Source organism: Heterodontus francisci, chromosome 1 (genome assembly GCF_036365525.1).
Source record: "Heterodontus francisci isolate sHetFra1 chromosome 1, sHetFra1.hap1, whole genome shotgun sequence".
In the NCBI taxonomy this organism is placed as follows: domain Eukaryota; kingdom Metazoa; phylum Chordata; class Chondrichthyes; order Heterodontiformes; family Heterodontidae; genus Heterodontus; species Heterodontus francisci.
Window position 1 is genome coordinate 249,676,404 of NC_090371.1, and position 23,465 is coordinate 249,699,868.

At 45.1% G+C, this 23,465-nt stretch overlaps 1 protein-coding gene across 1 annotated transcript in view; it reads left to right on the plus strand.

Annotated features, from left to right (window-relative positions):
* Positions 1–23,465, plus strand: part of fat4 (FAT atypical cadherin 4) — a 458,079-nt gene that overhangs the window by 215,698 nt on the left and 218,916 nt on the right. The window contains exon 4 of the mRNA XM_068042747.1: positions 13,618–13,879. Within this exon, the coding sequence (XP_067898848.1) occupies positions 13,618–13,879 (262 nt within the window). The remainder of the gene's footprint in view (positions 1–13,617; positions 13,880–23,465) is intronic.

The following is a 23,465-nucleotide window of genomic DNA, read 5'->3' on the forward strand; positions in this document are numbered from 1 at the left end:
GGCAGGCAGTTTTTTGAACAGGCTTCTGAGTTTTTTTGATATAAACAGGACCGTAAATATCTAATTTTCTGGATCTTTGTTCTTAGTCAGTTTTCAACGGATTTCTTTTGGTTTGTGTTGTGGGGTTTAGAGTACAGTATTAACAATGGACGATTCAAGCTGTTCCTGTGGTTGTATGTCAGAATGCAGTTCAGCTCCATCAGGCAGAAGAAAGGATGCCAGACCCAAAAGCTAATGGCACTACATCTAAATCTGCAGCATCTAAACACACAGCTGGAAAACAGATATAATCTAAGAAATCCTGCAAAAAAGTAAGAGATGAAACTGAAATAAATATACCCTACACCAGATGAATATTGATGCAACAGAACAGTTTTAGATTTTTTAGATTTAGAGATACAGCACTGAAACAGGCCCTTCGGCCCACCGAGTCTGTGCCGACCATTAACCACCCATTTATACTAATCCTACACTAATCCCATATTCCTACCACATCCTCACCTGTCCCTATATTCCCCTACCACCTACCCATACTAGGGGCAATTTATAATGGCCAATTTACCTATCAACCTGCAAGTCTTTTGGCTGTGGGAGGAAACCGGAGCACCCGGAGGAAACCCACGCAGACACAGGGAGAACTTGCAAACTCCACACAGGCAGTACCCAGAATTGAACCCGGGTCGCTGGAGCTGTGAGGCTGCGGTGCTAACCACTGCGCCACTGTGCCGCCCCTTTTTTAAAATTTTTTTAATAGTGCAACTCCCCCTCCTCTCTTACCTCCACCTCTGTCACGCAAACAGTTTATTTAACAACTATAAAAAAATTATTTTCCCGAAAACAGGCTCCTGGCCCTCCTTAACTCTGCCTTCTGCCCAGTTTTGGACTTCGAAGAGGTCACTGCCTTACTTCCCAACATATCTATTAAAAGCTTTAAGAATGTCCAACACACTTCACATGTCACAGTTCAAAGTGTCAAAAGCATACAGAAAGAATAAAAAGAAAGGATTCCATGCTGAAGTTATGTAGTGGTGCACCCAAGTCACATCTTGGCCTCCACTCTTTCTTCTAAGAAATGAAAGGAAAACTTCCATATATATCGTACCTTTCATGTCCTCATACATCCCAAAGCAGCAATTTTGAAATCGAACTCACAGTTGTAATGCAGGAAACATGGTAGCCAATTTGCATGCAGCAAACTCTCACAAATAGCAATGAGATATGACCAGAAAATCAGCTTTAGTGATGTGGGTTGAGGGGCTCTGGGGAGAACTCTCCTGTTCTTCTTCAAAATAGTGCCGTGGGATCTTTTACATCTACCTGAGAGGGCAGATGGGGCCTCAGTTTAATATCTCATCCAGTTGTGGAAAAGCCTCTGGAAAGGATGGCATTACCCCTGAAATAATCAAGAGTGCCAAGCCTGCTATACTCTCAGCACTGCATGAACTGCTTTGCCTGTGCTGGGATGAGGGAGCAGTACCACAGGACATGCGCGATGCCAATATCATCACCCTGTATAAGAACAAGGGTGACCGCGGTGACTGCAACAACTACCGTGGAATCTCCCTGCTCAGCATAGTGGGGAAAGTCTTTGCTCGAGTAGTTTTAAACAGGCTCCAGAAGCTGGCTGATCGTGTCTACCCTGAGACACAGTGCGGCTTTCGAGCAGAGAGATCCACCATTGACATGCTGTTCTCCCTTCGCCAGCTACAGGAGAAATGCCGTGAACAACAGATTGCCCCTCTACGTTGCTTTCATTGACCTCACCAAAACCTTTGACCTCGTCAGCAGACGTGGTCTCTTCAGACTTCTGAAAAAGATCGGATGTCCACCAAAGCTACGAAGTATCATCACCTCATTCCATGACAATATGAAAGGCACAATTCAGTATAGCGGTGCTTCATCAGACCCCTTTCCTATCCTGAGTGGCGTGAAACAGGGCTGTGTTCTCGCACCTACACTGATCTTCTTCTCACTGCTGCTCTCACATACGTTCAAGTCTTCAGAAGAAGGAATTTTCCTCCGCACAAGATCAGATGGCAGGTTGTTCAGCCTTGCCCGTCTTAAAGCGAAGACTAAAGTACGGAAAGTCGTCATCAGGGAACTCCTCTTTGCTGATGATGCTGCATTGACATCCCACGCAGAAGAGTGTCTGAAGAGATTCATCGACAGAATTGCAACTGCCTGCAATGAATTTGGCCTAACCATCAGCCTCAAGAAAATGAACACCATGGGTCAGGATGTCAGAAATGCTCCATCCATCAATATCGGCGACCACACTCTGGAAGTGGTTCAAGAGTTCACCTACCTAGGCTCAACTATCACCAGTAACCTGTCTCTCGATGCAGAAATCAACAAGCGCGTGGGAAAGGCGTCCGCTGCTATGTCCAGACTGGCCAAGAGGGTGTGGGAAAATGGCGCACTGACACGGAACACAAAAGTCCGAGTGTTTCAAGCCTGTGTCCTCAGTACCTTGCTCTACGGCAGCGAGGCCTGGACAACGTATGTCAGCCAAGAGTGACGTCTCAACTCATTCCATCTTCACTGCCTACTGAGAATCCTTGTCATCAGGTGGCAGGACCGTATCTCCAACGCAGAATACTCGAGGCGGCCAATATCCCCAGCATATACACCCTACTGAGCCAGCAACTCTTGAGTTGGCTTGGCCGATGTGAGCTGCATGGAAGATGGCGGGATCCCCAAGGACACATTGTACAGCGAGCTTGTCACTGATATCAGACCCACCTGCCGTCCATGTCTCCGCTTTAAAGACGTCTGCAGACGCGACATGAAGTCCTGTGACATTGATCACAAGTCGTGGGAGTCAGTTGCCAGTGATCGCCGGAGCTGGCGGACAGCCGTAAAGGCGGGGCTAAAGTGTGGCGAATCGAAGAGGCTTAGCATTTGGCAGGAAAAAAGACAGAAGTGCAAGGAGAGAGCCAACTGTGTAACAGCCCCGATAACCAATTTTATCTGCAGCGCCTGTGGAAGAGTCTTTTACTCTAGAATTGGCCTTTACAGCCACTCCAGGCGCTGCTCCACAAACCACTGACCACCTCTTGGCGCTTATCCATTGTCTCTCAAGACAAGGAGGCCAAAGAAGAAGAAGAAGATGGCATCTCTGGCAGCACAGCATTCCTTCCGTAATGAACTGGAGTGGCAGCCTAAATTTTGGGCTCAAGCATCTGGAGTGGGACTTGAACTCACAAACCTCTGATCCGGGGTGAGAGTGCTAGCAGTGAGCCATGGCTAGTATGTTACCCTGTTCCATACTTCCCATTTCACATTTAAAATCCTTGTGTACCCAACTCCTACACCAACCTCCTCATTGTTATGCCCTCCCTTTCCTTGCCACTTAGCCTCTGCACTAAGCATTTTGGTGACTTCAACCTACACCTCTCCACTAACTTCTCTATCTCCTATCCTCACCCAATTTCAGTCCTATCCTCACTCAATTTCAGTCCAAATCTAAACCCTTGCACCCGTACCCATGGTCACCTATCAACCTTTCCATCTCCAGTGGCTTTGCTGTCCTCAAGATTTCAATCTCCAGCAAGGATGTCTAAGACCATTTCCTCATCTCCGTTACCATTCACAACACTTTATCTCTCTCCACGCTCACTAATGCTAGCCACCCAAATTTCTTCTTTGCCACCCTTCTTTGTTCGTTCACATGAAATTCTCGATGACATTCTCTGTAGCATGGGATTAGCTTTCACTTATATGCTCCTGATGCCCACCTCTACCTATCCACAATCTCACTTGACTCTATGCTATCAAACTACCAGTCCAACATTATTCATGGACTGAGTCACAGCTTCCTCCAACTTATCAGGAAGGGTGAAGTCATAATTTTCACACCCTGTTGTAAACTATTTTCCCTTGCCACTGATTCCATACCCTTGCCTACCTACATGATGAGACTGAACCAGTACATCTAAAATTTTTCTGCCTTGTTTGGTCCAGAAATGAGCTTCAAGCACACATCAATTCATCACCAAGATTACATTTTTTCTCTCATACAACTTTAACTGCCTCAGCTTCATTATCAGTGAAACTGTTCTTCATGATTGGATTATTCAGTTCCCCTGCAGATGTGTTTCAGGATTTTCAACCATTTTACCTTCTAAAACAAAATTCAGTTCAACAATAATTTTCTGGTTCCTTTCACTGAAGTGTTCAGTTCAACAGTAATTTTCTGGTTCATTTCACTAAAGTGTTACCAAATCCTTCTTTTGAAAGATTGGAGAAGCACCATGTAGGCTCACACAAGTTTATGATATCCAATTCTTATAACCAGGGGTTCTGATTATTGTCGTCCCCACTTCATTCTATTGTAGCGGCTGTAAAGTTTAAACTCCTGATCATAATGCACAAAGTCTAGGTTATCCAGAATGTGTCTACCAGCATGAGCTCCCACTCACCCTTTACCTGCACCCTTCATAACCTACACTGAATCCCAAAGTGTTAAGTTTAGACACATTTTCAAATCTCTCCACAGCCTTCCTCAATTTTAGTAACCTCTTCCAGCTTTATAACTCTTTCCACTGGCTCTGAAATTATATCTAACCCCCTTTCCATTTGTCTTAGCAATAGTGGCAAAGCCTTCAGCTCTTCGCCCTACTGTCTGTATCGGATTTCACTCTAATGTCTATAGAAATTAAATTTAAACCCAGAGGGAAGATCAGTCACAGGTACCAGTCAACAAATTGGTAAAAACAAGAATGCTTTATTACTATACAAGTTCGTCAATAAACAATTAACAATACAACCTTAAAGGAGAGTCTGTTCAATGCCCAAAACAAAGTGTTTATCATCTCCTTGTCTTAGGGTAGACTTTGAAGTTTTTTTTCTTCTTGAATAGTGAACTTCTACCAGGCTGACTGTAGAATTTTATCTTCTTCCTTTAGAGGGTTAAACTTTCCTGTATATCATGGTTGCTTGTAAAAAAAAACTTCGTAATTTTTCATCCTCCCTCTCTGATGCAGAATCAGTTTTCCAATGTTTCCACAGTCACTTAAGGTCCAGTCGAGCAGTTATCTTCTTCAGCCTTGACCCTTATCTCCATGAAATTGCACCATCTCATTCAGCCTTCTAAGCAGTCAGGTTAACAATTCTGTGCAGTATCTTTTGTTGTTAATATTTTTAACAATATTCTGCTTTGTGAGCAATCAGAGGTTTCTTTTTAGTTTCCTTAAAACTGGCTTTAAAAGGTTCATTATCTTTCACTGGAGCTTCCTAAATCTCACAGCCTCTCTACTTTTTTCTCCACCTGTTAATATAATCTCAATACCTATCTTTACATCCAGGTGGGAGGTAGTGGCGTTGTGTGTAGTGGTATTGTCACTGGATTAGTAAGTTAGAGACCCAGAGTATTGTTCTGGGGACATGGGTTCGAATCCCACCACAGCAAAAGGTGCAATTTGAATTTGAGTAATAAATCTGGGATTTAAAGCTAGTCTAATGATAGCCATGAAACTATTCTCGATTGGTGTAAAAACCCATCTGGTTCACTAATGCCCCGATAGGGAAGGCAGTCTGCTGTCCTTACCTGGTCTGGCCTACATGTGACTCCAGACCCACAGCAATGTGGTTGACTCTCACATGCCGTCTGAAATGGCCTAGCAAGCCACTCAGTTGTATCAAACCGCGACAAAGTCTACAAAAACAAAAACCAGACGGACCACCTAGCATCGACTTAGATCCTGCAAAGTCCTCCTTACAAACATCTGAGAGCCTATGCCAAGTCGAAGAACTGTCCCACTGGCAGGACAGACCCAGCAGAGGTGGCAGCACAGTGGTATACAGTCGAGAGGGAGTTGCCCTTAGAGTCATCAACATTGACTCTGGACCCCATGAAGTCTCATGGCATTAGGTCAAATATGGACAAGGGAACCTCCTACTGATTACCCCCTACTGCCCTCCCTCAGCTGATGAGTCTACTCCTCCATATTGAACATCACTTGGAGGAAGCACTGAGGGTGGCAAGGGTGCAGAATGTACTTTGGGTGGGGGGCGTCAACATCCATCACCAAGAGTGGCTCGGTAGCACCACTGCTGGCTGAGTCCTAAAGGATTTAGCTGCTAGACTGGGTTTGTGGCAGGTGGTGAGGGAACCAACGAGAGAAAAACCTATATAAGCTCGTCCTCACCAATCTGCCTACAGCAGATGCATCTGTCCATGACGGTATTGGTAAGAGTGACCAGCACACAATCCTTGTGGAGATAAAGTCCCACCTTCACATTGAGGATACCCTCCATCGTGTTGTGTGGCACTACCACCATGCCAAATGGGATAGATTTCGAACAGATCTAGCAATGCAAAACTGGGCATCCATGAGGCGCTGTGGGCCATCAGCAGCAGCAGAATTGTATTCAACCACAATCTGTAACCTTATGGCCTGGCATATCCCCGACTCTACCATTGCTATCGAGCCAGGAGACCAACCCTGGTTCAATGAAGAGTGCAGGAGGGCATGCCAGGAGCAGCACCAGGCATACCACAAAATGAGGTGTCAACCTGGTGAAGCTACAACACAGGACTATTTGTGTGTCAAACTGCATAAGCAGCATGCGATAGATGAAGCTAAGTAAGCCCATAACCAATGGATCAGATCTAAGCTCTGCAGTCTTGCCACGTCCAGCCATAAATGGTGGTGGACAATTAAACAATTGACTGGAAGAGGTGGCTCCACAAATATCCCCATCCTGAATGATGTGGGAGCCCAGCACATCAGTGCAAAAGAAAAGGCTGAAGCATTTGTAACAATCTTCAGTCAGAAGTGCCAAGTTGCTGATCCATCCCGGCCTCCTCCCCAGCATCACAGATGCCAGACTTGAGCCAATTCGATTCACTCCACGTGGTATCAAGAAAGGACTGAAGGCACTGGATACTGCAAAGGCTATGGGCCCTGACAATATTCCGGCAATAGTACTGAAGACCTGTGCTCCAGAACTTGCTCCGCCCTTAGCCAAGCTGATCTGGTACAGCTACAACACTGGCATCTACCGTGCAATGTGGAAAACTACCCAGGTATGTCCTGTACACAAAAAGCAGGACAAGTCCAACCCAGCCAATTACCACCCCATCAGTCTACTCTCAATCATCAGTAAAGTGATGGAAGGTGTCTTTGACAGTGCCATCAAGTGGCACTTGCTTTGCAATAACCTGCTCAGTGACGCTCAGTTTGGGTTCCGCCAGGGCCACTCAGCTCCTGACCTCATTACAGCCTTGGTTCAAACATGGACAAAAGAGCTGAACTCAAGAAGTGAGCTGAGAGTGACTGCCCTTGATATCAAGGCAGCAATTGACCGAGTATGGCATCAAGGAGCCCAAGCAAAACTGAAGTCAATGGGAATCAGGGGGAAAACTCTCTTCTGGTTGGAGTCATACTTAGTGCAAAGGAAGATGGCTGTGGTTGTTTGAGGTCAATCATCTGAGCTCCAGGACATCACTGCAGGTGTTCCTCAGGGTAGTGTCCTAGGCCCAACCATCTTCAGCTGCTTCATCAATGACTTTCCTTCAATCATAAGGTCAGAATTGGGGATGTTCATTGATGATTGCACCATGTTCAGCACTATTCACGACTCCTCAGATACTGAAGCAGTCCATGTAGAAATGCAGCAAGACCTGGACAATATCCAGGCTTGGGCTGATAAGTGCAAGTAACATTCGCGCCACACAAGTGCCAGGCAATGACCATCTCCAACAAGAGAGAATCTAACCATCTCCCCCTGACATTCAATGGCATTACCATCGCTGAATCCCCCACTATCAACATCCTAGGGGCTACCATTGACCAAAAACTGGAGTAGCCATATAAATACGGTGGCTCCAAGAGTAGGTCAGAGGCTAGGAATCCTGCGGCGAGTAACTCACCTCCTGACTCCCCAAAGCCTGTCCACCATCTACAAGGCACAAGTCAGGAGTGTGATGAAATACTTTCCACTTGCTTGGATGAGTGTCGCTCCAACAAAGCTCAAGAAGCTCGACACCGCCCAGGACAAAGCAGCCCGCTTGATTGGCACCCCATCCACAAACATTCACTCCCTCCACTACCAATGCACAGTGGCAGCAGTATGTACCATATACAAGATCCATTGCAGCAACGAACCAAGGCTCCTTAAACAGCACCTTCCAAACCCGCGACCTCTACCAACCAGAAGGACAAGGGCAGCTAATGCATGGGAACACCACTTGCAAGTTCCCCTCCAAGTCACCATACCATCCTGACTTGGAACTATGTCGCTGTTCCTTCACTGTCGCTGGGTCAAAATCCTGGAACTCCCCTCCTAACAGCACGGTGGGTTACCTACCTCACATGGACTGCAGCAGTTCAAGAAGGTGGCTCACACCACCTTCTCAAGGGCAATTAGGAATGGGCAATAAATGCTGGCCTAGCCAGCGATGCCCACTTCCCATGAATGAATTTTTAAAAAAGGGTTAACTTACCTTTCCATGGCTAGATGTACATTTTCTAGTCTATTTCCATTTCCAAAACAGTGTAGGGTCTTTTTCTGCGTTAAAGTTGCTGTTATCGTCATTGTCATTATAGGTTAATCCACATTCTTTCACGGGATGGTGATGGTGAGCTGTCTTCTTGAACCGCTGCAGTCCGTGTGTGTAGGTACACCCATAGTCCTGTTAGGGAGGGAGTTCCAGGATTTTGACCCAGTGACAGTGAAGGAACGGCAATATAGTTCCAAGTCAGGATGGTGTGTGACTTGAAGGGGATCTTGCAGTTGGTGGTGTCCCCATGCATCTACTGCCCTTGTCCTTCTAGGTGGAAGAGGTCACGGGTTTGGAAGGTGCTGCCAAAGGAGCCTTGGTGAGTTGCTGCAGTGCATCTTGTAGATGATACACACTACTGCCACTGTTGGTGGTGGAAGGAGTGAATGTTGAAGGTGGTCGATGATGGCGATGAGTGAAGTTTGCAGATTGACCAAAAAACAGAAATCTATAAGCAGCTGGAATTCTGCAAACTTCTCTCAGTAGCAGTATTTAATCTGTATTTGATCACAAGACATGTTTAGACAATTTCCCCACAAGGCGAATATGAAGACTGGCCTCTTAGGGGCAGGCCACATTAGCAGCTGAAAATCACCAAGAAGTACTGAGGTATAAAGTATTGCATGCATGGACCTTATGCAAGAAAATTGGGCATGGAAGCCCAGAATACAGCCTACCTGATTTTCTATCCATCTAAATTAATCGAAGGAATATATATTTTATGCTGATGTTTGTGAATACAGCAATACAGCCTATCAGCTGCAAGGTAACAAGACTACAGGCTACATTTTGGTCTGGCGATGGGGGACACCCTGCCTTGCTCCTCCGTCAGACTGCCGAAACCATGCAGTATCAAGGAGAGAGAAGTCCCGGCAACAGGTGAGTGGTGGGGGCGGAGGGGGGTGCGGGCGTTGGTGGTTGGTTTTGCAGAGTGGGGTATCTTCCCGGGGAGGCAACAGTTGCTACCGGCGGTCCTTCCAGGGACCCTGGATTGCCCCCAAAGGAAGGACCTACCCTCCCCCCATCCACGACTCCACGATGAGGCCGCCTGGTGGCATCTCCATGCAGCAGTGGGCCCCTTCGCCTTCAACAAAATTGAGGTGGAGGCAGGAAGAGGCCCTTAAGTGGTCATTAATTGACCACTTAAGGGCCTCAATTGGCTTAGGCAGGTTGTCCATGGCCATCCCAGCCCTAGACAAAATGGCAGGGAACCCAGACAATGTCAGGAATGGGACCCCCTGCCATTTTATTTTCCCCTCTGCCTCCGTGCTCGCCTCCAAAACAACATTTTGTTTTACAATCGTCCTTCTTGTGCCAATTCATAATATTGAATCGAACATTGCATTTGAGCTACTGCTAAGTGCTGTCCAGTACAGTAGATCTCATTCAAAATTTAGCCAGTATTGCTTCTACTACCCCATTAACAACAGCTTGTGTTTAATGAATACCTTTAACATCATAAAATGTCCCAAAGTGCTTCACAGGAGCATTATAAAGAAAAATTTGCCATGAGCTACATAAGAAGATATTAAGGCAAAAAGACTAAAAGCTTGGTTAAAAAGGTATGTTTTAAGGAACATCTTAAAGGAGGAAAGAGAAGTAGAGAGTCAGAGAAATTTTGAAAGGGAATTCCAGAACTTCGGGCCAAGACAGCTGAAGGCACAGCCGCCAACGGTGGAGCAATTAAAATCAGGGATGCTCAAGAGGCCAGATACCCAGGAAGGTTGTGAAGTTGGAGGAGATTACAGAGATAGGGAGGGGCGAGGTGTTGAAAGGATTTGAAAACAAGGATGATAATTTTAAAATCAAGACATTGCTTAACCAGTGTAGGTAAACCAGCACAATGGGTTAACGGGACTTGGTGTGAGTAAGGATAGCAGAGTTTTGGGTGGCCTCAAGTTTATGGAGGGTAGAATGTTGGATGCCGGCCAAGAGTGCATTGGAATAGTCAAGCCTATTGGTAACAAAGGCATAGATGAGAGTTTCAGCAGCAGATGTGCTGAAGCAGAGATGGAGTTGGGTAATGTTACAGAGGTGGAAATAGGCAGTCTTAGTGATGGCACAGATATCTGGTCAGAAGCTCATCTCAGCTCCAGATAATACACCAAGTTTGCATACAGTCTAGTTCCACCTCAAGACAATTGCCAGGGAGAGGGATGGAGTCAGTGACTAGGAAGCGGAGCTTGTTTCGGGGACCGAAGACAATGGCTTTTGTTTTCCCAATATTTAGCTGGAGGCAATTTCTGCTTAAGAAGTGAGGAGTCGAGAGAGGTGGTAGTGAGGTAGAGCTGGTTGTTTACAGTGAACATGTGAAAACTAATGCTGTGTTTTTGAGTGATGGCCCGAGTGGCAGCATGTAGATGAGGAATAGGAGAGGACCAAAGATACTTGGGGAACACAGAGGTAACAGCGTGCGTGTGGGAAGAGAAACCATAGCAGGTGATTCTCTGGTTATGATTAAGATAGATACGAATGGAATCAGGCAAGTGCAATCCCACCCAGCTGGACGATGGTGGAGAGACCTTCAAGGAGAATGGTGTGGTCAACCATGTCAAAGGCTGCAGACAGATCAGGAAGGACAAGGATGATAGTTCACATAGGATGTCATTTGTGACTTCGATATGAACAGTTTTGGTACTGTGGTAGGGACAGGAACCTGATTGGGGGGATTCAAACATGGAGTTTCAGGAAAGATGGGCACAGATTTGGAAGGCGACAATCTTTTCAAGGACTTTGGAGGGGAAGCAGAAGTTGCAGATTGGACACTAGTTTTCAAGGCCAGTAGGGTGAATACGACAGACTTAGAGGAAAGAGGGACAGTACCTGAAGAGAATGAGCTGTTTAAAAGTATCAGCTAACATAGGAAACAGGAAGGGAAGTTGGGTGGTCAGCTGTTTAATGGGAATCAGGTAGAGGGAGCAGGAGGTGGGTCTCATGGACAGATGATCTTGGCGTGTGTGAGGGAAGATAGGAGAGAAACTAGACAAGGATGCAAGCTCAGGGATATGGCTTGGGAACTTTTAGGGGAAGTTTGACTCGGTGGGCTTGGGGAAGGGATGGAAATGGTAAAGGTCTCAATCTGGGAAGCAAAGAAGTCCATGAGCTCCTCGCACTTTTTGTTGGAGGTGAGGGGGGAGGGGTCTGAGAAGATGGTTTGCAATAGAGGAACGAAGCTAAGACTTGTTGAACCATTCCTGACAGATGCAAAATAATTGGTGCCAAAATTCACCTACAGCTGCATGGCCAGTTAATATCTAATAATAAAGATGAAAATCCACCATAGATATTCAGCCCCATCCTTCCCGGCCCCATTTCTCAGTTACTATCATCTAAACTCTAATGTCTAGGACTTGCAGGTGCTGCTGGTGATATTGTGTGGATGTAATAGAACTTCAGTTTACTGGTGAGCATGTTGTATAAAGAAGAATACAACAATGATAAGTCTTCAGCTCACATTTCCAGTTCATTAATTTCCATAAAGCTACGACTGCTCAGCAGTAATATTGTGCAGACTCAATTGACACCAGTGGTGTCAGCTAGTAAGTTGGAGGTATTCAGGACTTACCACAACTCACAGGATGAACAGTCTATTTTACAGCCAACAGAGTCTATATGAACAGGCACTGCAGTGCACAATCTACAGAGTCTACTTAAAAAAAGAGTCTTTGGGAACGAGAGGAAACCGAACACTTGACCGGAAATATGACAAATTCTCCTGACAAAATTTCTCCACCAAATATCAGTGAGTAGAGGATAGTTACATAGAAATTATACAACAGTGCAGTGTCCAGGAGCGATTGACAGGGGAATTACCCAATTATCTCCATTCTGGACAGGAATAGTCATGTCACTATATGCAATCTGATCGCAAAGCTGTAATTTAGTGAGGGGTTTCAGTAGTTTTATATACCTGGGAACAATTAAAAGGCAATAATTCAATCCAATGGTTCAAACTACTTCATAAACCACTACAGTGACCTTGGATTCATTTTGAACCCAGATTACTAGAAACTAGATTACTAGATTACTACAGATTACTAGGACTAGAAATCACTCTATACTGCTTATCGTTGTTTGTAACGTACCCCATTGTTGTGCAAGGATCATGTTGCTCTTGATCAGATTTTGTACCAGCAGCAACAGATGTCAGCTTGGACAGTGAGGTCTGGATCATCTTCTGGCCAGTGGAGGATTGGGATGGGACTTGCACCACCTCTCCCAAGCCTATCATTGCCATGGCCTACTTGCCTGGTTTGGGGATTATTACCTATTTGGGGTGAGCTCCCAGCAGTATCCCACGACCAAGAAGGGAGCCAGCAATTACTGTGGATGACATTGTGGCTATGCTACAGTGGCAGCAGCACCAGATGACGAGGGAACAAATTTAAAGGGTGCTGAAGAGCTTGAAGAGGTGACAGCAGAATTATTTTGGGGGTTTGGACTGGGCACAAGCCTAATAAAATATTTTTTTTGGCCAGAGGAGAGTGAGCAGTGCCCACTACTGCGACCTCTTCCTCTAAAACCAGAATCAGCAGGCCTTCCAATTCTGCAGCAAGATCTACTGCTACCCTTTCCTATAATCTTTGGGATCAGCAGTATCAAAAGAAACCAACAAGGAAATTGGATGGATTGCTAGGCCCTGCTTTCATGCTGGGGCCTGTTCTTCCTGCTGTCATTTACATGTGGTTGGCAGTGAATGGGCAGGCAACAGCCTTCCCTCCTGGTGCAGGAGAGGAAAATCTTGCTTGCCGTCAATTTTGCCTTCACTATACTGCCTGAAATTGAGCAGCATAGGTTTGCAAAATCCAGCCTTTACTGTTTGGTGCATTGCACATCCTGGCTGCAAGAATGCATTTATAGGGAGGAACTAACAATCATGGCATCATTACTGCAATCTAAGGAGTAAGTTGCAGGTAATATCTGAAACATATTATCTAATATGAAAATACTTCAACAATCTTCATTTCAAAACATGAAAAAGCAACTTGATGCTAAACTGAAAAAATGTCTCAGCTATGCTTCATTGAAGATGTTGGCATGATGCATGAAGATCACAGAATTTTATTATTACTAAATTTGGAATTTATCAGACTTTTTTCCCCTTAAATTAGGGTCCAAATGCCCTTGTGACATACACCATTATTAGCGGAGCGGACAACAGTTTCCGTATCGATCCAGAATCCGGAGATCTTCTAGCCACTAAGCGTTTGGATCGAGAGCGTCGTTCCAAATATTCCTTGCTGGTCCGAGCCGATGATGGTCTACAATCTTCAGATATGAGAATCAACATCACTGTCAGTGACGTTAATGATCACACACCCAAGTTCTCCAGGGATGTGTATTCATTTGACATACCAGAAGACACTGCACCAGGTAAGACTAGAAACTAAAGCAAACCTCAGATCTTAATAGAATAATAGCAAATTAACAGTCACCTTGTCAGGGCAGCCACTTTAGGAGCAGTTCGTATGATCCCTTTCACTGTTTACTAATAAGAAGAAATCCTAAGTTTTCGTCTGTTGTAAGGCCATGGTAACCAATCATATGATTTGAATAGCCTATTGATTATCTGGGTGACTATCATTAAGTGCCATACTTCCTGGCTACTTGTATATTTCAGGCCTAAGAAAATAATGTACTGGCGTCATGCTGAACACGATTCATAGCAACATAGGAAATATGAGTAGGAGTAGGCCATTTGGCCCCTCAGGTCTGCTCCACCATTCAACTAGATCATGGCTGATCTTCTACCTCAATGCCATTTTTCCGCACTATCCCCATATCCCTTGATATCTTTAATATTTAGAAATGTATCCATCTCTATCCTGAGCATGCTAACGCTAACCCTAACCCTAGCCCTCCACAGCCCTCTAGGGTAGAGAATTCCAAAGATTCACCACTCTCTGAGTGAAATCATTCATCCTTCAGTGACTGCAATTCCTCATCTCAGTCCCAAATGGCCTTCCTTTTATTCTGAAACTCTATGTGCGGTCTCACCAAGGCTCTATCTAATTACAGAAAGACTTCTTTACTCCTGTACTCAAATCCTCGCAATAAAAGTAACCATACCATTTGCCTTCCTAATTGCTTGCTGCACCTGCATGTTAGCTTTCAGTGATTTATGAGCAAGGACACCCAGGTCCCTTTGGACATCAACACTCCCCAATCAATCACCATTTAAGAAATACTCTGCATGTCTGTTTTTCTACCAAACTGGATAACTTCACATTTTTCCACATTATATTCCATCTGCCATGTTCTTGCTCAATCAGTAGGAGAGCATTTCGGGAACAGTGACCATAATTCCATACGTTTTAAGGTACTTGTGGATAAGGATAAGAGTAGTCCTCGGGTGAAGGTGCTAAATTGGGGGAAGGCTAATTATAACAATATTAGGCAGGAACTGAATAATTTAGATTGGGGGCGGCTGTTTGAGGGTAAATCAACATCTGACATGTGGGAGTCTTTCAAATGTCAGTTGATTAGAATCCAGGACCAGCACGTTCCTGTGAGGAAGAAGGATAAGTTTGGCAAGTTTCGGGAACCTTGGATAACGTGGGATATTGAGAGCCTAGTCAAAAGGAAAAAGGAAGCATTCGTAAGGGTTGGAAGGCTAGGAACAGACGAATCCCTTGAGGAATATAAAGACAGTAGAAAGGAACTTAAGTAAGGAGTCAGGAGGGATAAAAGGGGTCATGAAAAGTCACTGGCAAACAGGATTAAGGATAGTCCCAAGGCTTTTTATACATATATAAAGAGCAAGAGGGTAACTAGGGAAAGGGTTGGCCCGCTCAAGGACAGAGAAGGGAATCTATGTGTGGAGCCAGAGGAAATGGGCGAGGTACTAAGTGAGTACTTTGCATCAGTATTCACCAAAGAGAAGGACTTGGTGGATGATGAGCTGAGGGAAGGGAGTGTAGATAGTCTCAGTCATCTCATTATCAAAAAGGAGGAGGTGTTGGGTGTCTTGCAAAGCATTAAGGTAGATAAGTCCCCAGGGCCTGATGGGATCTACCCCAGAATACTAAGGGAGGCAAGGGAAGAAATTTGTGGGGCCTTGACAGAAATCGTTGCATCCTCATTGGCTACAGGTGAGATCCCAGAGGACTGGAGAATAGCCAATGTTGTTCCTTTGTTTAAGAAGGGTAGCAAGGATAATCCAGGAAATTATAGGCCGGTGAGCCTTATGTCAGTGGTAGGGAAATTATTAGAGAGGATTCTTCGGGACAGGATTTACTCCCATTTGGAAACAAACAAACTTATTAGCAAGCGGCAGCATGGTTTTGTCAAGGGGAGGTCGTGTCTCACTAATTTGATTGAGTTTTTTGAGGAAGTGACAAACATGACTGATGAGGGAAGGGCAGTGGATGTTATCTATATGGACTTCAGTAAAGCCTTTGACAAGGTCCCTCATGGCAGACTGGTACAAAAGGTGAAATCACACGGGATCAGAGGTGAGCTGGCAAGATGGATACAGAACTGGCTCTGTCATGGAAGACAGAGGGTAGCAGTGGAAGGGTGCTTTTCTGAATGGAGGGATGTGACTAGTGGTCTTCCGCAGGGATCAGTGCTGGGACCTTTGCTCTTTGCAGAAAATATAAATGATTTGGAGGAAAATGTAGCTGGTCTGATTAGTAAGTTTGCGGACGACACAAAGGTTGGTGGAGTTGGTGGATAATGATGAGGATTGTCAGAGGATACAGCAGGATATAGATCGATTGGAGACTTGGGCAGAGAAATGGCAGATGGAGTTTAATCCGGACAAATGTGAGGTAATGTATTTTGGAAGATCTAATGCAGGTGGGAAGTATACAGTAAATGGCAGAACCCTTAGGTGTATTGACAGGCAGAGAGATCTGGGCGTACAGGTCCACAGGTCACTGAAAGTGGCAACGCAGGTGGATAAGGTAGTCAAGAAGACATACGGCATGCTTGCCTTCATCGTTCGGGGCATAGAGTATAAAATTGGCAAGTCATGCTGCAGCTGTACAGAACTTTAGTTAGGCCACACTTAGAATATTGCGTGCAATTCTGGTTGCCACACTACCAGAAGGACGTGGAGGCTTTGGAGAGGGTACAGGAGAGGTTTACCAGGATGTTGCCTGGTCTGGAGGGCATTAGCTATGAGGAGAGGTTGGATAAACTCGGATTGTTTTCACTGGAACGACGGAGGTGGAGGGGTGACATGATAGAGGTTTACAAAGTTACGAGCGGCATGGACAGAGTGGATAGTCAGAAGCTTTTTCCCAGGGTGGAAGTGTCAGTTACTAGGGGACATAGGTTTAAGGTGAGAGGCAAGTTCTTTACACAGAGGGTGGTGAGTGTCTGGAACTTGCTGTCAGGGGAGGTGGTGGAAGCAGGTACGATAGCGATGTTTAAGAGGCATCTTGACAAATACATGAATAGGATGGGAATAGAGGGATACGGACCCCGGAAGTGCAGAAGGTTTTAGTTTAGGCAGGCATCAAGAACGGCGCAGGCTTGGAGGGCGGAATGGCCTGTCTAAATCCCCTTGAAGCTTCTTTGCATCCTTCTCACATCACACATTCACACCTAGTTTTGTATTTTCAGCAAACTTGGACATATTACATTTGGTCCCAACATCCAAATGATTGATGTAGGATCAGGGTTGTCCAACCTTTTCACATGGGGGGCCACATTACAATTTTTGTCCTCCATAGGGGGCTGGTGAGACAGTTTTGGAAAGATAAAGGCATTCAAAATTTACCTTACTATTAAAACAACAACAAATGTGCATTTTTGTGAAGAAGCTTTAAATGAGAAAACTAATTTATTGACTGACTTTCTCATCACTATGTTGGACACCGATTTAGAGAGATACCTGGCATTTTTCTGCTTGCACAAGTAGTCCATGTTTGCCCCCATATTTGTTGTAGGGATGTGGAGTATTCGGATAGATGTCCATATGTCAGGAGTAACCTTGATCACTCTCTCTCCCACTCTTTCTCTCTCCATCTCTGTTTCCCCCTCTCTCTGTCCCCCCTCTCTCTCTGTCCCTCTCACTCTGACTCTCTTCTCTATCTCTGTCCTCCCTGACCCCTCTCTCTCTGCCCCCCTCTCTCTATCCCTCTGTCCCCTCCCTCTCTGTCCCGCACTCTCTCCCTGTCCCCCTCTCTTTCTGTGTTCACCCTCTCTCTATCTCTCTCTCTCTGACTCCTCTCTCTCCATCTCTCTGTCCCTCTATCTCTCTGTGACCCCCCTATCTCTGACCTCCCTCTCTCTGCCTCCCCACTCTCTCTCTGCCTCCCCTCTCTCTCTCTCTGCCCCCTCTCTCTCTCTGTCCCCTCTCTCTGTCCCTCTCTCTCTCTGTCTCTCTCTCTGACCCCTCTTTCTCTCTGTCCCCCTTGCACTCTCTGTGCCTTCCTCTCTCCTTGTCCCCCTCCCTCTCTGTTCCCTATCTCTCTCTTTGTCCCTCTCTCTTTCTCTCTCTATGTTCCCCTCTGTCCCCCCTCTCTCTGTCCCCTAATCCTCTGTTCCCCCTCTTTCTGTCTCTCTCTCTCTTTCTCTGACCCCCTCCCTCTCTCTGTTCCTCTCTTTCTCTGTCCCCGCCTCTCTCTCTGTCCCCCTCTCTCTGACCTCCCTCTCTCTCTGCCCCCCCTCTCTCTCTGCCCCCTCTCTCTGTCTCTGCTCCCTCTATTTCGATGTCTCTCTGTCCCTCCCTCGCTCTCTCTCTCTGCACCTCTCTCTCTCTCTTCCTCGTCTCTCTCTCTCTCTGTCCCCCCTTTCTGTCCCTCTCTCTTTCTCTATGTCCCTCTCTCTTTCTGCCCCCCTTCTCTCTCTGTCCCCGCTCTCTCTCTGATCCCCCCGAACTCCCTCTCTCTCTGTCACCCTCTGTCTCTCTCTGCCCCCTCTTTCTCTGTCTCCTCTCTCTCAATGTCCCTCTCTCTCTGTCCCTCTCTCTCTCTGTTCCTCCTCACTCTTTGTTCCCCCCTCTCTCTCTGTCCCTCTGTCCCCTGTCTCTCTGTCCCTTCCTCTCTCTCTCTCTGCTCCCTCTCTCTGTTCCACACCTGTTTCTCTCTCTGTCCCCCCCTCTCTTTCTGTCCCTGCCTCTTTCTGTCCCTCCTCTTTCTCTGTGACCCCCCCCTTTCTCTGTGCACTCCTCCCTCTCTCTGTGCGCCCCTCTCTGTGTGCACGCACCCCCCTCTCTCTGACAGCTGCAGGGAGTGGGAGTGCTCAGCACAGCAGCTTTGTGGTTGGTCAGTTTTTTTTTAAATCGCACTGTCAGTTTCACAGCTGACAGGTTCTGACATCAGGAACAGCGGTTTCCCAACTTCAGACAGATTCGGGGTTTTCCAGCGGGCTTTTAAAAAGAAGCCGAAACCCACTTAAAACCCCGAATCTGTCCAAAGTTGGAAAAACGCTGTTCCCAATGTAAGAACCTGTCAGCTGAGAAACTGACTTGCAATATTTTTAAAAGGCGGTCTGGAAGAAAAAGACAATGGAAAAAAGACAATGGAAAATTTCTCATCTCTTAAGTTCATCTGCGGGTCAGATGGAAACCTTCGACAGGCTGGATCCTGGCCCGTGGGCCGTATGTTGAACAACCTTGATCTAGATTGTGAATAGCTTGGGCCCAAGCACTGATCCTTGCAGTATCCCACTAGTTACAGCTTGCCAACCTAAAATAACCTGTTTATTCCTACTCTCTGTTTTCTGTCTATTAACCAATTCTTAATCCATGCCAGTATATTACCCCCAATTCCATGTGTTCTAATTTTGCTTACTAACCTCTTGTGTAGGACCTTATCGAAAGCCTTCTGAAAATCCAAATACATCACATCCACTGGTTCCCCCTTATCTATTCTGATAGTTACATCCTCAAAAACTCTAACAGCTTTGTCAAACATGATTTCCCTTTCATAAATCCATGTTGACTCTGCCCAATTCTACCATTATTTTCTAAGTATCCAGTTATCACATCCTTTATAATACATTCTAGCATTTTTCCTACTACTGATGTCAGGCTAACAGGTCTGTAGTTCGCTGTTTTCTCTCTCCCTCCTTTCTTAAATAGTGGGGTTACATTTGCCACCTTCCAATCTGCAGGACCTACTCCAGAATCTGTAGAATTTTGGAGGATGATCACCAATGCATCCACTATCTCTGCAGCTACTTCTTTCAACACTCTGGGATGTGGATCATCAGCTCCAGGGGATTTATCAACTTAGAGTCCCAATACTTTCTCCAGTACTACTTTTTTATTAATACTAACTTCCTTTAGTTCCTTATTCTCGCTAGTCCCTTGGTTCTCTTGTATTTCTGGGATTTTTTTGTATCTTCCTGCATGAAGACAGACACAAAGTATTTGTTTGGGTTCTTTGCCATTTCCTTATTCCCCATTATAAATTCTGTTGTCTCTGCCAGTAATGGGCCTACTTTTGTCTTTGCTTATCTTTTCCCTTTTGCATACCTATAGAAGCTTTTACAGTCCGTTTTTATGTTTCTTGATAGTTTACTTTCATATTATATTTTCTCTTGCTTTATCAGTTTCTTGGTTCTTATTTGCTGAATTCTAAAATGTTCCCAATCCTCAGGCTTATTACTTTTATTGCCAACTTTATAAGCCTCTTCCATTGATCTAATACAATCTTTAACTTCTCTTGTTAGCCATGGTTGCAACACCTTTCCTGCTGGGTTTTTGTGCCTCAAAGGAATGTAAATTGTTGTAAACCATGTATTAATGCTTTAAATGCTAGCCATTGCCTGTCTACTGTCATACCTACTGTAATTTCCCAATCTACCACAGCCAACTTGCCATTTATACCTTCATAGTTTCCTTTGTTTAGATTTAAGACCCTAATTTCAGATTGAACTACATCACTTTCAAACTGAAAGTAAAATTCCATCTTATTATGGTCACTGTTCCCTAAAATTCCCTTTACAACGAGATTATTAATTAACCCTTTCTCATTGCACAATACCAGATCTAAAATAGCCCATTCTCTTGTTGGTTCCTCAACATACTGTTCCAGAAAACCATCTCATATACATTCCAGGAATTCGTCCTCCACAGCATTAGTGCTAATTAGGTTTACCCAGTCTATATGTAGATTGAATTCCTCCATGATTCTATTACCCTTGTTACATGCACCTCTAATTTCCTGATTTATACCATGCCCTACATTACCACTGCTATTTGGTGGCCTAGAAACAACTGCTATCAATGTTTGCTGCCCCTTGCTGTTTCTGAGCTCTGCTCTGATTCTGCATCTTGATCTTTTGAACTGGATCCTCCCTCGCTAATGTACTGATCATCCTTTATTAACAGTGCTACCCACCTCCTTTTTCTTTCTGCCCAGCCTTCCTAAATATCAAATACTCCAGTCAACTCAGATCAAGTTCCATAGTTAATATGTCATTGTTAGTTACTTGACTGCAAAATAAGAGGCCAAATGCTAAGGGATTCCATATGTTATAAACTATCCCAAGCTGATCTGCACTGTATCTTCTCTGTCTCTGGCCTGGATTCTGCTGTCAGCTGCCCTTGAGCAGGAATGCATAGTAAACAAGCTGTGCGGCTTAACTAGAATATCCTGTATAAATATATCTTTGATAAATAAATACATAGGAGTGTTTTGAAATAATACCTTCCATAAATAATGATCAAGAAGTTTCAATTTTACATTCTTCAAAGAGGAGTCATTGGCTTGGATTGTCCTTGGAGGTGCTCCCACGCCACCGCTTAACTTTGCCAGTGGTGATAGTAAACAAGAGTCTCAATATTAATGGGGAGGGAACAAAGGCATCCTACAGACTAGTCAAGCAACAGCCTAATATAGTCATCCTCACCAAATCATAGTCCAGCAAACCCAGAAATACCAGGAACAAAGTTGTCCTGCCGAATTGAACAGAAGGACCTCATTAGAATTTTCTTACTCCTTTTGCTGCCTGGCCGTTGGCTACGTTGAAGGATGGCCAGCTGCCAGGTGTGAAAGCCTGCAGTAGAAGGCCACAGCAGGGGACCACTGGGGATGGACCCCGGCAATTTGAGAAGATTAGGGGTTGGTAGAGGGACTCAAAGTGCACCAGAGGGATCGCAGGGAGGAAGGGATCATGGAAATGGGTGAGAGATTGCAAAGAGGGGTAGATAGTGGGGGGAGGGAGCGATTGCGGAGAGAGAGATTGTGAAAAGATATCGGTGGGAGAAGAGATAGCAGGAGAAGGGAGGGGGTCGATTGATCACAGAGAGGGAAAGATCGTGGTGGTAGGTTTACATGAGGGGCTGGGCAGAAGCATTTCTGCTGCTGCTGACTCACAAGCAGTGCTGGAAAAGTACTTAGTTGCTGTATCTGCCAACTCCTGCCTCCTGTCAGCTGCTGTTCAATTCAAATGGCTTACATAATCTGAGGCAGAGTCTCATTTACATATTAAATTATTGACCTGTCTCTTCAGAGAGAATTATTTGGACAATCTAAAACACACTGTGGTTAAACTGGAAGTAGGCATGTTTCCAGCTGATGAGGGTCGTGGGGTGAGGGGTTGGAGGTGGGTGGTGGTGAAGTTAAATTTATCGCGAATGTTTCCATTGCATTCCAAGGAAAGCAACAGCAGGAGCAGCTGGAAAAAAATTTCTAGCCATGCTGTCTGTTTATTTACTTCTTCTTCCTATAAGGAAACAGTGTTACTTAGCATCATTTTCACTTTTTTGTGAAATTTGTAAAGGTAGTATGATTGCATTGTCAAAGTGGAAAAGACAAAGGGATCAAAATATTTAAAAGGTTAGTTCCTAAAAGAGAATGTGAACATTTTAGGACCTTTAAAGCACCTGGTCATTTACTGGCTGTTGACTGCACAAGACTGTGATAACAAAACCAAATATGTACAGGTTTATATCATAGTCCTAAACAGTCTGCCGATTAATTGATTGTGTTATATTAACATTAGTAACTAATCGCTAGTGAACTGAAATGTGTGTAATATTATTAAGTAGATATTTTGGAAAAACAGAAAGTACTTATTAAGCACAAGCAAATTCAGACATGACAAAGGCATACCCAGTCCAGTTGACCCTACAAAACCCTCCTCACTAACATCTGAGGACTTATGCCAAAATTGGGAGAGCGCCCCACAGACTAGTCAAGCAACAGCCTAATATAGTCATCCTCACCAAATCATACCATTCAGCCAATGTCCCAGGTTCCTCCATCACCATCCCTAGGTATTGCTCTATCCTACCAGCAGGACAGATCCACAAGAGGTGGCAGCACAGTGGTATACCATCCTCAACATTGACTTAGGACCCCATGAAGTCTCATGGCATTAGATCAACATGGACAAGGAAACCTCCTGCTGATTACCTCCTACTGCCCTCTCTCAGCTGGTAAATTAGTTGAACACTCCATGTTGAACACCACTTGGAAAAAACACTGAAGGGCAGCAACTGCACAGAATGTACTCTGGGTGGGTGACTTCAGTGTCCATCATGAAGAATGGCTCAGTAACACCACTTCTGGTCAAGCTGGCTGAGTCCTGACGGGCATAGCTGCGAGACTGGGCTTGCGACAGGTGGTGAGAGAACCAATCTGAGGGAAAAGCCTACCTGACCTCATCCTTACCAATCCACCTGTAGAAGATTCATCTGTCCATGAAAGTATTGCTAGAGGTCACCACTGTACAGTAGTTGTGAAGACGAAGCCCCATCTTCCCACTGAGTGTAGCATGAACACCGTGCTAAATGGTATAGATTCAGAACAGAACTAACAGCTCAAAGCAGGGCATCCATGAAGTGCTATGAGCAGAGCAGGCTCGAGAGGCCAAATGCCTACTTCTGCTCCTAATTCTTGTGATCATCAGCAGCAGAATTGCCTTCCACCACAATCTGTAACCATATGGCTTAGCATTTCACACAGTACCATTACCATCTAGCCAGCAGATCACCCCTGGTTCAATGAGGCGTGTAGAAGAGCATGCCAGCAGCAGCACCAGGCATATCTAAAAA